Here is a 14871-nt window from a genome sequence, read left to right as displayed (position 1 = left end):
CTCATTTTGGACTCACCCATTCCAGGGTAGTAGACGTTAGATATTCATGCTAACCATGTCCCTCATGATTCTACAAACCTCTATAAGCTCACCCCTCAGTCTCTGATGTTCCAGGAAAAATAGCCCCAACCTATTCAGCCTCACCCTATAGCTCAAGCCCTTCAACCCCAGCAACATCCTTGTAAATCTTTTCTGAACCCCTTCAAGTTTGACAACATCCTTCTTATCGATGGGTGAACAGAATTGAATGCATCAATATCCTGTGCAGCCTCAGCATGACATCCTAACCCCCATACTCAATGCACTGACCAATAAAGGCAAGCATACCAAATGCCTTCTTCACTATGCTGTGACTCCACAAGTGGTTATGAAGGCACAGATGATCTTGACATAGTCATCTTTGGATGACAGACTCAGGGAGACGAGACCTGCTGGCTCCACTGGCCGTGTTAGCTGGTTACTCAATGCAAAACCTACACCGCATGCACTACAGCTTTCAGTACTCTTTCCATGCCGAGAGAAAGTGTAACCAGCCTCTCACGTACAGCCCATGCAGGATCCAATCCAACTTCTTGTGCAGCAGTAACATCAACATCAAGCTAGTGCTGTTCGCTGTGAATCAGTGCCATGTGGGTCTTGGGGAGGGACTCAGACCTCACATTCCAGCTTCCAAACTAAACGATAACCTCTCTATAGTAAAGATAACAAGGTGTAGAGTTGGATGAACAACTTCTGAAGAAGGGTCTAGACCCAAAATGTCTGCTTTCCTGCTCCTCTGATGCTGCTTGGCCTGCAGTGTTCATCCAGCTCCGCACCTTGTTATCTCAGATTCTCCAGCATCTGCAGTTCCTACTATCTCAATAACCTTTCTATGTTCACAACGTGGCCTCCAATGGCTTTGGAGGTGTGACTCTGAACCATCCCTCTCGACATGAACAGAAAATGGTAGCCCACATATTTGGGACTAACTCACTTGATAACTTGAAGGAAACACCAATCTCAAATAGGGAGTCCATTCCTGGTTCTGCACTGAGTCAGAGTTCACTCCCTTGGCCATTACCGCTTGGCATTGTTAATATTGACAATGTGCTGCTACGATATGGCATTAAGGGGGCCGAGAGTCAGTAAAAAACAGGGTCAGTGACAGAAATGACAGCGGGAGGGAGACAGCAAATGGAGCTGGGAGGAGGGTTGGTGCTGTTATTCCTGGGGAAGGAGGGAGTGGGAGGTCGGGACTGGCCCTGAGAGGCTCTCTTTGCTTCTGTCCGGTTATCGGGGGTTGGTACTGCACTGGTGTGGGGCCAATTCTTTACTTGGCAGGATTTCACTACAGCGAGGAGTTATTTTTGAGAGATCTAGAGCTGTGAGTCGAGGGTTATTGATGGATCATTGGGAGATCTAATACTCTGACGAGGGGATTTATTATTGTGGTGGGGGGTGATCTGCAGAGGTGAGGACCTGTTTGAGGCCAGTTTCTGCTGTTATGGGTGCTTTGGCTTTGACAAGGTGGTTTAGTTTTGAGGAATGGGTTCAGCTCAGGGAGTTAAGTTGCTGAGGGACTAAGCTTAATTTTTCGAGGTGTGGGCTTTATAAATAAGGGTGATTAGGGGCTATACTGGACAAGTCCCTCCAGTGCCCATCAGTCTCCAAAGGCCTTAGCTGTACTGGTGGACACTGCCTGCTCCCAATAACTGGAACCGCAACTGCAGATGTAAGGGGTTATCAGTCAGGAACTACGACCCTTCCCACGGCCAGTTGCCTGTAACTCACGGTCATTCCGGCCAGGGCCAGGACTAGGCTCACAAGGAGGCCCTCTCCCACACCCCACTTTGCACAGGATGTCCCTTTCCTAGCAGCAGGGGTCGAAACGCAAACAGAAATTTGAAAGCAGCTCGTTTACAAAAGAAAAATCTGAAAGGGGGCAGCAAACGAAGATATTCAACATAACTTTTTATCCAAGCCATGGTACCCAGTGAACCTATTTAACCTCCTATTGCATGGACTGCCATGTGCCACAATTCCCATCCCAGGTCTCTGTCGGAATGGGGTAGGATTGTAGAGGGCTCTCCAGTGAGGACCCCTGCTGTTGGAAGGCGATTCTGGTTTGATTGTCTGCTCTGTCACAATTATAACATCACCACTGGCTTTGACAAGAAAATTCAGTTTTATTTGATATGATTTATTATTGTCACATGGATCTAGATACAGCGAAAAGCTTTTTTTTGCGGCAGCGCAGGCAGATCATGCCATACAAAGTGCTTTAGGGTAATAGAACAATGTTGTGGCTGCAGAAAAGCTGTACGAAGAGCAAGGTCAACATTAAATTTGAAATTTGAGAGGTCCATTCAGAAGTCTAATAACAGCGGGGAACAAGCTGTTCTCAAATCTGTTGTTGTGTGTGTTTAAGCTTTGTACCTTCTTCCCGATGGAAGAGGTTGAAGTAAACTATACACAGGGTGGGAGGGATCTTCGATTGTGTTGACTGCTTTTCTGATGCAGCATGAAGTATAGATGGATTCAACGCGAGGTTGGTTTGTATGATGGACTGGGCAGTGTTCACAACTCTCTGGAGTCTCTTGCGGTCCTGGGCAAAGCAGTTGCCATACCATGCCACGATACATCCGGGTAGAATTCTTTGTGTCGTTCATCAATAAAAATTGTGAGAGTCATTGAGGACATGCCAAATTTCCTCAGCCTCTGAGTAAGTACAGGTGTTGTGCTTTCTTGAACATTGCAGCAACACGGGTGGTCCAAGACAGATTGTTGGTGATCATCACTCCCGAGAGCTTAACACTGTCGACCATCTCCACCTCAGCTCCCTTGATATAGGTAGGGGGCGTGCCCTCTAGCTTGCTTCCTGAACATGATGACCGCTCCTTTGTTTGTTTGAAGTTGAAGGAGATATTGCTATCTTTACATCATGCCACCATACCTCTTTTCTGTATTCTGTCTCGTCATTGTTTGAGATCTCTTGCCTCTGCATCACAAAGTTGGGGTTTCAAGTACAACTACAGAGTTGGAGCCCATCTTACAGCGGGTAAATGAACTTGCAGCATAGCACTAGACCACAAAGGCAACACATCAAGCTTGCACAAAGCTCTCTGGCACTGCCTGAGGTCAGCCAAGGTGATATCAAAATGCAAGATTTTCTTCACTATTCAGAAGCAGTTGGCACTATAGGCTTGGGCATTTTCTCAAGAGTGCTGATTTGGTTTACAAAGTGAGTAGCTGAGCTGTGTTTGTAGCATGTATTTTCTCTGGTCTCAGACTGAAGTAATGAGTGGTTATGTAACACTGGAAACCTAACAAGTAAAATCCCACAAGGAAAAGAAAAAGATGTCAAAAATGATGAGCTGATCGAGAAAGCTTCTCAATGAGGGAACTGGGTTGCTTATCTAATGTGTAACTTCTCTCTGGAGCCCTCTGATTAGTCTATATTTCTGTTTCAGATGCTAACTGAGATTCTCTGCATTCTGTTTTATCTTGAGCACTTTAACATCTTATACTTTATCCTTTTTTTTAGTTCCATGGAAGTGGATGTTGTTTTTGCCAGCATTTATTGCTCAACCCTAATTGCCCTTGAACTGATTTGCACTTTAGGCTATTTGAAAGGACAGTTAGATGTTAATTAAATTTAGTCTAGAGACACATGTCAGCCAGACATGGTAAGGTTGGCAGATTTCCTTCCCCAAAAGGTCACTGGCACATCAATCAGCAGGGTTAGCACTAAGCAATGTTCTTTTCATTGCTAAATACTAACCTTGTCGACTGGTTCATCAATGTCCTTTAAGGGGAGGAAATCTGCCAGCCCTACCTCGCCTGGCCAACACCTGTCTCCAGACTGTAATGTTCTTTCTATTACAGATTTTTTAAAAATTGAATTCAAATTTCACCACGATGAAATTGAATCCAGAACATTTATCCTGAACCCCAGGCTACTAGTCCAGTGAGATAACCACTATACCATCATCTCCTCCATAGCTAACTAAGAGAACAATGTTAATTGCAAGTCCTAGAGACTCTCTACTGTATAATAAACAGATACATTGTATCTGGAATATATCAGAGCATTCCACCATCCTCTGGCTTCAATGGACTTATACCTGCTGTCTGAACATTTGCAGACTCTGTGTCTATATTGTTTATTGGTCACATTCCATTAATGCAGAATCTGTGGTGTAACTGCAGTTTATGCAATAGCAGTTTGGATTCCAATCACCTGTCAGAGACATCGTAAAGAAGAAATATTTCCTACAGCTTTAGGTTCACACCAGTTACAATGTAAATTTAATCCCCTCACACTGCCCACCAGGAAATGAGTGTCACTCAATATCTGTGCTGTTAAGCATAAATATAAGCAACAAAAAACCACTTTAGTTTAATAAGCTCATTTTAATTTTGAGTAATAGCATCAAATTTGAGCTATCGAATTGATTATAGAACTCACCTAATTTTCTCTTCCAATGACATCAACAGTTAGTGTATAATGGGTGATTACTTTAGCATCAGCAACTTCACACCATTGCTCAAAGCCAAAATGACCTAATATGTTTCTATTACACAGCACAGGAGCTGATTCTGAGGAAAGAATATTCTCGAGAATTCGAGCATTGCAAATTAAGACACCGTGATTGTGTTATTTACTGATCTCTTGCAATTCTGCCTAAAGTGCATGCAGCATTTGTGTAAGGGCACAGACAAGTCAAGATTAATTAATCACAATTGATTACTTGCTGGAATTCCGCCACTAAGATTTTTTGGTGTCAGGCACAATGTACAAGACAACTTCTGATTTTAAGCCTTATCAGGTTACCTATGGGTATTAATAAATGCTGTTAGCTGTGATTTACTTAATGTTCCAGCTATTAGCAGCAAGGTGTCTACACCACAAAAATTGCTATTCACGCCTGGGCCAGCTTCACCTCAGCAATGAATGATGTAAGGGGGAATGCTCAATAGAACGTGGAAACATTTTGGGTATTTCAATATTCCTTGTTTCAGATTTCCAGCTTCTGCAGTAATCTGCTTTTCAACTAAATCTCTTTGAATTCCAAGCTGAAAACGTGTCTCATTTCCAATAGGAATTGTCAAATTAAAGTTTTTTAAAAAGATAGTGTGTGGGGAGTGAGGAGTTGTTAGTGCAGTCAGCATCTGATGTAAGGAGAAGGTTGGGATGTTCTCAAATGTGATGTAGAATAGTTTTGTTGCATGCAATTCTCTGCATCTAAGTGCTAAATCTGAATTGGCAGCACACTTGCTACTTTTTCAGTTTTTTTTAAGCCTTTCTTTGGTGTAGTAATCACAAGGAGCTCAGTCCATCTCTTAGCCAACACTGCCAAATCACAACCGAGTTACCTTGAAATTGTAGGTATTCTTTAACCATTGTAATCATAACATAAGTCACAATAAGTTTGGATTGTCCCTGCAGATTTTATCCATTTGTAGCAGCCAGTTTATTTCAGAACTTTGTAGAATCTACATAATAAATGTTTACTTCAAACTTTTCCTCACGTTCTAAAACTTTGGAAGGTAAAATTAGCAATGGACATGTGTGCTGAATGGAATGAGTGTTGATAAATAGATGCAGAGCGGCTGGGGATGCAGATATTTTAATGTTTTGAAAAGTCAGTGAGAGAATAGATAAAATGAAAATACCTGGTAGAGCTTTTGCACGTAGAGGTGTCGAGTGCTAAAGCCGCCAAACCTTCCAACTATAGTCCACAAAAGGTATCGATTGAAAGGTATCTAGGAGCTTGGAAATGTGTTTTAATCAAGCCATCATAGTAGGGAAGGAGAAAAAAATAATTAAGGAATATATTTAACATCCTGCTGACCACGTTCAATTTTTGTGTCATTCTGCTTGAACTGTTAAGAACTTTACACTACACTGATTTTATTTTTTAATATTTAATCACGAGATGTGGCTGTCTCTGGTTAAGACCAGCATCACTAATTGAAGTCTAATTGCCTGGATAGTGCTAAGCTACTGCTGTAGCTGAGCCTTTCTGTAGGACTTGGTATAACTGGCTTACCAGGCCTCTTCAGACAGCTTTAAGAATGCTGTGGTTCTGGAGTTTTCTGTAGCACGGTCCAGATAAGGGTGGCAGATTTCATTCCATTAAGAACATTAAGGTACGAGAAGGGTTTTTACAACATTTAAGATACCATAACTCAGTTACCCATAACAGACTAGCTTTCAGTTACTTTTATTTAAATTCAATTTATTCATTAAAGTGTCTCCAACTGCTGTAGTGGAATTTGAGCCCATGTCCTAAAAGCATTACTGGACCTCTGAACCATTAACCCAGCAATGTTAATTATTTGCCGCTACCATCTCCTGTCTGTAACTTTGTGGCATCTTTGAAGATGAAAGCATTCTGTAAGCTGGCGTGAAGTGATTTGTGTCTCCCATTATTTACAGAAACATCCTGATTTTCCCAAGAAGCCCCTCACACCTTATTTTCGATTCTTTATGGAGAAAAGGGCAAAATATGCAAAGCTTCACCCTGAAATGAGCAACTTGGATCTGACTAAAATTCTCTCCAAGAAATATAAGGAGCTCCCCGAAAAGAAAAAGGTTAGTTTAGGCCTGTGTGCCAATGTTGGTGCTTAAATTGAGAGATGAACTTCAAATATGTCGCTATTAACAATAGAAATGCGAGCCAAAATATATTTGAACACACTTATCTCCTTGGATGCAAATATTCTTTTCTTGTTGCTGTAGATGAAATATATTCAGGAGTTTCAGAAGGAAAAAGAAGATTTTGAGCGTAATATGGTCAGATTCAGGTATCTTCCAAATAATTGAATTTGTGCATTTACATTTTGAGTTTTACCTTTCATCCATCTCTTAACATTTTTCTTGAAAACTGCAAAGTTTAGGGTTCCATTCAGTTCATTTGCCTTTTACAGTCGGCTCAGCTCTGTATGTGATGGATTAAAGACATGTTTTGTGAGGTATTAAATGGCGATAGAGGATGGCCAAGACATTAAAATCCATGTCTATAGGATGGAGATAATGGGAACTGCAGATGCTGGAGAATCCAAGACAAAATGTGAGGCTGGGCGAACACAGCAGGCCCAGCAGCATCTCAGGAGCACAAAAGCTGACGTTTCGGGCCTAGACCCTTCATCAGAGACTCTGATGAAGGGTCTAGGCCCGAAACGTCAGCTTTTGTGCTCCTGAGATGCTGCTTGGCCTGCTGTGTTCGCCCAGCCTCACATTTTGTTGTCTATAGGATGGATATTGAGTGGGGAGGTGGCAAGGATAGAAAGGGTACAAGATAAAATTGAACTGAGCCATTTACCAGAGGTTCGGATAACCACGTTGCTGTAAAATTAATGGATGGGATGAAGTGGTAGTTCCTGACATTGGAACCTGTAGCTGTTCTAATCAAAATTAATTCACCACTTGACCCTGAGATTTGACTTGAGATATGCATACGTGTAGTTTTAGTCCTCAAATTGTAGGGCGTAGTGTCAGCTATGTTGGCTGCTGCATTTCTTTTTTGCTGCTCCACAGAGAGGACCATCCAGAACTGTTGGAGAGTGTGAAGAGAACAGATGTTCCTGAGAAACCTAAAACACCCCAACAACTCTGGTATCTCCATGAGAAGAAGGCTTTCATGAAGCTGCATCCACAGGTAATGGAGTTGATTATTCTCTTTCCAACCTGCTCGTTGGAAATGAATAATTAGGTACTTTTTGTATAAAGCAGGGATTTTCTATCCTTCAGCCTTGCTTCCTGTGGTAGTTTTGTGATCGTGGTTTTGTTAATCTCAGCATCACCCATCAACTCTCTGTAATGAGAGCGCAGCCCTATGGTCTGGTAGGACTATAGTGAATTAACAATCATTGTCAATTCAGTTTTGCTGTGTTAACAGTCAATTTTTCAAACATCTTTTGTGGATATTTGCTTAATTCCATTAAAAACTCAAACACCCCTTAAAGGACTTGGGCATCTGTGACTTTCACATGAAGAAAACGCTTGCTTATCAGTGCCAACCAAATACTAAGGCTACCCCCATTTCAACAAGAAATGAAGTGGGGGCGATGTGATGATGGATTATCTGATTTAGTGCAATGTAGACTGGCTTGCTGCTAATCCCTTTTTTTTCTCTTCGACACCAGCCTTTCCTTTGCACTTTATTAATCCTGCTGAAGTGTTGCTGTATGCGCGTGCACAGTATTCCATGGTTAAGTACAATTGCTCCCTGTTTTGGCAAATTCAAGAACACTCCAAGCCAGTTCTCTGTCCAGCCTCCTTTGATTTTTATAGGCTGTTGTGGTGCTCCATGATGAGCAAATGTTCCTCAAATGCTTTGCAAACATTTCCTAGTTTGCAGTTTTACTTTTCCCGCTGTGTTCCTTATTGCTACTGAATTGACAGATTTTAAAACTGGTCATTGTTCATCTTTGAGTCTCTGCATCTGGTAAGGTAGTTGAAATTCTTGCTTCAGAATCACTGAGTCAATTGGTGGATGCAGGGATTGATGTTGATGGTGCTCATTAATAAATGGCACTTGTGCCTTGTTTGTAGTCAGATCCTAAACCCATTTCTTGGGACGCAACTGGGGTATTCAGAAGCTTGTAACTTAGCTAACTGCTGATGTCTGTCTGTTAAGCTGAAGAAACTTGACTCACCTTTTGACTCACTTGTAATGTCACTTTATGGGGTGTTAGTAGATATTCAGTTGATTTTTTTTTAAGCTTTATACCCTCAGCATCCAAGACATTCAGTTGATAATGGAAGAGGCATGATTCAAACTGAATATATCCTTGGGTGATTTTGGGTAAATGTTTTGCACCTTAATACCTTCTAGAGAAGTCAAAGTTTTATCAGCAATTTTTGAAGACACTTCATCCCATACTGCAACAGATTTATTCAGCTAATCTGATCCATGCTATTCGCTTTCACCTAGACTCTTTAAATGGTTTTCATAGCATTGGTTCTTACCAGCACTGCTTAGCTCCCCATAGCAGTACACCTTGAAGCCAACTATGCATTCTGATGGCATGAACAGAAAATCAGGGTTAGACAACAGTTCCTAAGAGGGAAACATATTTAATGATTCAGGCCTTTGTTTATCAGAAGGATTTTTTATGTTTTATGTCTGTTATCTTCCTGAATACCTTGTTAATGGCACACTTTAATGTGAGCATCATAGAATCCCTACAGTGTGGAAGCAAGTCATTTGGCACAAGTCCACACTGAAGACGTCCCCCCGCGACCCCTGCATTTCACCGTGTCCAACCCACCTAATCTACACATCCCTGAACACTATGGGCAATTTGGCATGGCCAATCCACCTAGCCTGCACATCGTTGGACTGTGGGAGGAAACCAGAGCACCTGGAGGAAACCCACACAGACATGTGCGGAATGTGCAAACAGACAGTCGCCCAAGAGTGGAATTGAACCTGGGTCCCTGGCTCTCTGAGGCAGCAGTGCTAACCACTGAGCCACGGTGCTGCCATATTTGGTGATTAATTAATGACATTTGATGTCAACTTTTATTAGTTAAATTTACTTAAATAGCCACACTGACTTTAAAGTTTGAATCATTCCCCTGAATGTTGACTTGCTGTGCGAGTACAGTAATTATGGTTCAGTCTTGTATTAATTGACCACTGCAACAAGAATGACAACCAGTCCAAATTATGATCGCTAAAAGTCAAGTTGTGTTGTGAAAGTTAATTGCGTAATCTGTCTGAGGTTAGAAACCATGTATCAGTAAAACTGGTTTGTTTCCCCAGGCAACTATGAAGGATGTTAAAGAGGCACTGGGAAAGCAGTGGTCCCAGCTATCTGATAAGAAACGACTCAAATGGATTGGCAAAAGCTTGGAACAGCGTGAGCTGTATGAGGCAAGTAAATACTGACTTACGACCGTGTTGCTCGGCTTGTAAACCTACCGGCTTAATTATATCGGGCAGTCTGAGGATGGGTCTGTTTGAAAGATCTTTTTGCAGCTTTCACTTAAAGACTTGTTCTTGTGGTTTAATACAGAGGAGACAGTCATTGTGTGAGAAGTGCAGAGGCCCAGGCTAATGCCATAGAGAGAAGACGACAAGGTGCCTTCCATGTTCGAATTTAAATAATTTAATTCACTGTCCTTTAGCACTTGCCTGTCTGATTGAGATGTGGGTCTCCACTGCGTGAGATTCCTCCTGCTGGAACACACAACTATCTCTGAAAGGTCTGCCAAGGCTATTCTGTTCGAGAGCACTCGGTGGGTGTCAGATATTGGCCCTGTCAGTGTCAGCCACATCCTGTTAAATAAATAAACAAAAAGATTAAGAGTTTAATGATAGTTGAATGTCCAAACAGTCATACCTGTTTGTGTATGTTGTATCTGAGCTTTATGATTCTGTTATTCAGTCTAATTGGAGTAGAGTGTGCCATGCTCAGGCAAGGGGTTCGGGAAAGAAAATAAGCAGGTGACTGCTCTGTATCAGAGATAATGGGAACTGCAGATGCTGGAGAATCCAAGATAACAAAGTGTGGAGCTGGATGAACACAATAGGCCAAGCAGCATCTTAGGAGCACAAAACTAGGCCGGAAACGTCAGCTTTTGTGCTCCCTAAGATGCTGCTTGGCCTAATATGTTCATCCAGCTTCACACTTTGTTATCTGGGTGACTGCTGTGGGCCACTGTTCCACACTCTACTGATTTAGAAGCCCATCAATACCTGTTTCTGTTTCTCTTTTACTTGTAGAATTGTCCAAGCAGTGTGGAATAAGCTGGCTATCTAGCATGGTTGCTGTATGAAATTCATAAAAGGAATATCAGAAGCCCAGATTATACAGGATAGACCTGTATATTGAATAGAAACAAAATTTGCTGTTGGAAATCAATCACGTGTTATGTTCCTTTACAGCCCAGCTTTGTGAATAGCAATAGTCGGGGAAAGAATGGCACAAATTTAACTTGATTGTTAGAGAAATGAGAGGAGAAAACATGAGTGCGTAACCTTTTGAGGGAACTCTCAAGTCTTTTGTAAGTAATTAATCAAATGAGAGATGGCATTGGTTAAGGATCGAAGAAGGAATTGTGCAGAATAAGACATGGCAAAGCTGCCTAACGTGTAAAAGCAAAGTACTGAGATGCTGGAAATCTGAAAAATAAGTGTTGGAGGAACTGGGCATGTCTGTCAGCATCTGTTCTGAAGGAGAGTAATATTGGATTCAAAATATGAACACTGTTTCTCTCTCCACCACCGATCTTGCAGCTCAGTCACTTTAATATTGACAGGGGAATGTAGACCACAGAATCTGTGCCTCATCTGTTGTCACTTGAGTGAAAGGGACTTAAGGAACACCTACATGGGATTAAAGGCAGATTGTGTCAGACTAGCTTGATTTGACAACTTCCGTTCAATACAGAAGAGGGTCGATAAAGGTAGTACTGTTGATGTTAGATCTGTCTACTTGTAAATTGTTGTTTGACTTGAAAAGTGTCACATCATAGAATGTCAGCAAAGTTTTTAAATGATCAAAGAAAAGGAGAATGGGAAACAGGGTGTGTGACATACAAGTGTACTAATAAACTAATAATTGAAACTGCTGTAAATATTGAAAACAGGTGGTATCTGGAGAGCCATGTAGTAAACAGTAAGGAAAATAGCAAATTTCAGAAATGAATAAATGACAGGTGGCAAATGAAGCTTGATGCAGAGAAGTGCAAAGTTTAGTCAAAAGCTTCATATAGGAATGTCATTGAGCAGGAGAATGAAGTTTAAAATGATTGATTGAAGTCTGAGGAAGATGAGACTTATGCTTCCCTTGGAAGAATGATGGTAGAAGTTGTAATTTAGGAAGTTAGATCTTTACTTAAAATAGCTATCTTTGCAGACCTGTGGTGGTGGCTGGGGGAGAGAGAGAGAGAAAGCAGTGCATTTGGGCTGTTGATCTCTTTCAAGAACCTGGCAAAGGTGACCTACAGCATGTGGTTCTATCTATTGCAACAGAACGAAACCCTCACTGTCTCAGCAAATGTATACTGAACAGCCATTTGGGTGGATCACAGGAAGGCTATGGAAATCTGCTGTGGAAGTGAATTTGAAGCAGAACCCCAATGTTGCAGTGCAAAAAGAGGCTATTTGGCCTATTGTCTGCACCAGCTCGCTGTAAAAATTAGCCTCTTTAAAGAGGCTCAATCTGTTTTGTAAATAATACTAGTCTTGGGCATGGATGGGATAGGTATGGAGGGATATCTGCCAAACTTGGGCAAATGGGACAAGTTTAGTTGGGAAAACTAGGCAGGGTGGACAGTTGGGCCAAAGGGCCCGTTTCTATGCTGTCAGCCTCTGTGATCCTGATTAATACTGAAGAGTTACGGGCAGCGCTTAAGATCTATTGTATTGGGGGGGGGGGGAAATAGTGACATGGAGTTGCTGCATAAATTTCAACATGGACCACCTTCTGTTCACCAGGAGGCGATGAGAGATTATGTTATACGTCACCCAGAGCAAAGTATCAATCTGGATGATTTGACCAAAAATACTCTGACGAAAGCTGAGCGACAGCTCAAGGACAAGTTTGATGGTCGACCCACAAAGCCACCGCCGTAAGTATCCACGCTAAATGTGTGTGAAGAGAGAGCCTTGCTTCCTCTAGGTTTTGAACCCAGAGTTACAGGTGCCTCAAAAAGAGGGTTGAAACCAAAGTTGAGTTTAAAGTAATTTATTCGGCAGTTTGAATATGGTGCATACACTAAAGCAAAAAAGACATACAGCTGGTAAAAAATTAAGAACAGTTTACTGGTTCCAGATTTGATGAAAGAATGGAGTTGCAGATCTCTGTGGCTATCCCTTTAGGGAGGGTGTTCACTTTGAATAGAAGAATGGTGAAGGTGGTCCCTTTTGCTGGGAGTCACTGTCTCTTCTCGCATCTCTCTGAGCTACCAGAATGGGAAACATTTCTCCTCCGGCCATCTTCAATTCAAAGAGGACAGAAGAATTCCGTCCTATGCATTCATTTTCTATTTGATTTCTAGTGGTTGCTAGAGTGCAAAAACCTAAAACATGCCATGTTCCATGGCATTCCAGTCTGTCTGACTTATATTCTCTGGTGTCAGCTGTGCTTCAGCTCTGAGTCAAAGTTCCAAGTTCCATTCCCACTCCAGGACCTCAACACACAAGTCACGTCACTATGAAGGGAGTACAGCACCCCTGGAACTGCTGCCTTTGGGTGAACTGTTAAATCAAGGCCCCATTTGTCTAAATGGGTGGATGTGAAAGATCCCATGTCAACATTTTGATGCGCAGCAGGAGAGTTTTCCCAAATGTTCGGTTAAATGTTTATCTCTCAATCAACAACCACAAACACGTTTTGTCTGGTTACAATTGCATATTGCTGTTTGCCACATGTTCCAAATTACAGCACTGACTACATTTCAAAAACCCTTCATTGTGAGGTTTGATCATGAAAGCATCTGCCCATTTTTACCCCTCCTAACTCGTGGATCCCTGTTATGTTTTTGTGAAGCTGCACTGTGCACTCAGTGAAGACAATATAAACTTCAAGGTATGGTGCTCAGAACTACACACAGCACTCCAGATGTATTCTAACCAGCACTTCACACAGCTGTAGTAAAATCTGACCCCCCAATTATAGCAGCAAACATTTTGTTAGCCTCCTTGATTTCTTTTCTACTTGACTACGTTTTCAGATCTGTACGTGGAAGTGTCCAGCCTGAAATCTTTGGAGCTCTGCTTTTCCTAATGGGATCTGTCCTGTTGTGGTCTAAAATGACTGTGCTGTTGTGACTGCACTGGAATCCATCTGCCACAGTCTTGCTCACTGGCTTCATCTATCAGTCAACAGTTTTATTCTCCTGTCTACGTTGCTCATCATACAATCAACTTTTTGTGATATCTGCAAACTTGGGGATAAACTTCTTGATCATGACCCCACCACTGAGCACCAAACCATCATCTCCAACACCATCCATGACCTCATCACTTCAGGGGACCTCACACCCACCGCCTCCAACCTCATTGTTCCCCAACCCCGCACGGCCCGTTTCTATCTCCTTCCCAAAATCCACAAACCTGCCTGCCCTGGTCGACCCATTATCTCAGCCTGTTCCTGCCCCACCGAACTCATCTCCACCTGTCCGGACTCCATTTTCTCCCCTTTGGTCCAGGAATTCCCCACCTACGTCCGTGACACCACCCATGCTCTCCACCTCTTCCAGGACTTCCAATTCCCCGGCACCCAACACCTCATTTTCACCATGGACGTCCAGTCCCTACATACCTGTATTCCTCCTGCAGTTGGCCTCAAGGCCCTCCGCTTCTATCTGTCCCGCAGGCCCGACCAGTCCCCCTCCGCCGACACCCTCATCCGCCTAGCCGAACTCGTCCTTACCCTCAACAACTTCTCTTTCGATTCCTCCTGCTTCCTACAGACCAAGGGGGTGGCCATGGGCCCCACTATGCCTGCCTCTTTGTAGGTTACGTGGAACAGTCCCTCTTCCGCACCTACACAGGCCCCAAACCCCACCTCTTCCTCTGTTACATTGACTGTATCGGCGCCGCCTCTTGCTCCCCAGAGGAGCTCGAACAGTTCATCCACTTCACCAACAACTTCCACCCCAACCTTCAGTTCACCTGGGCCATTTCCAGCACATCCCTCACCTTCCTGGACATCTCAGGTAACCAGCTAGAAACTGATGTCCATTTCAAGCCCACTGACTCCCACGGCTACCTAGAATACACCTCCTCCCACCCACCGTCCTGCAAAAATTCCATCCCCTATTCCCAATTCCTCCGACTCTGCCGCATCTGCTCCCACAATGAGGCATTCCACTCCCACACATCCCAGGTGTCCAAGTTCTTCAAGGACCGCAACTCCTCTTTCCCCCCC

At 42.8% G+C, this 14871-nt stretch overlaps 1 protein-coding gene across 13 annotated transcripts in view; it reads left to right on the top strand.

Moving 5' to 3' along the window:
* The window catches only part of ubtf (upstream binding transcription factor), a 75301-nt gene that overhangs the window by 29475 nt on the left and 30955 nt on the right, over positions 1 to 14871 (top strand). For all 13 annotated transcript variants that reach the window (XM_048560382.2, XM_048560385.2, XM_048560383.2 and 10 more), the window contains exons 5-9: positions 6422 to 6577; positions 6725 to 6789; positions 7523 to 7643; positions 9756 to 9866; positions 12435 to 12568. In XM_048560382.2, coding sequence (XP_048416339.1) covers positions 6422 to 6577; positions 6725 to 6789; positions 7523 to 7643; positions 9756 to 9866; positions 12435 to 12568 — 587 coding nt within the window. The remainder of the gene's footprint in view (positions 1 to 6421; positions 6578 to 6724; positions 6790 to 7522; positions 7644 to 9755; positions 9867 to 12434; positions 12569 to 14871) is intronic.

This window comes from Stegostoma tigrinum, chromosome 31, assembly GCF_030684315.1.
Source record: "Stegostoma tigrinum isolate sSteTig4 chromosome 31, sSteTig4.hap1, whole genome shotgun sequence".
NCBI lineage: Eukaryota > Metazoa > Chordata > Chondrichthyes > Orectolobiformes > Stegostomatidae > Stegostoma > Stegostoma tigrinum.
This window is presented reverse-complemented; position numbering and strand designations above follow the sequence as displayed.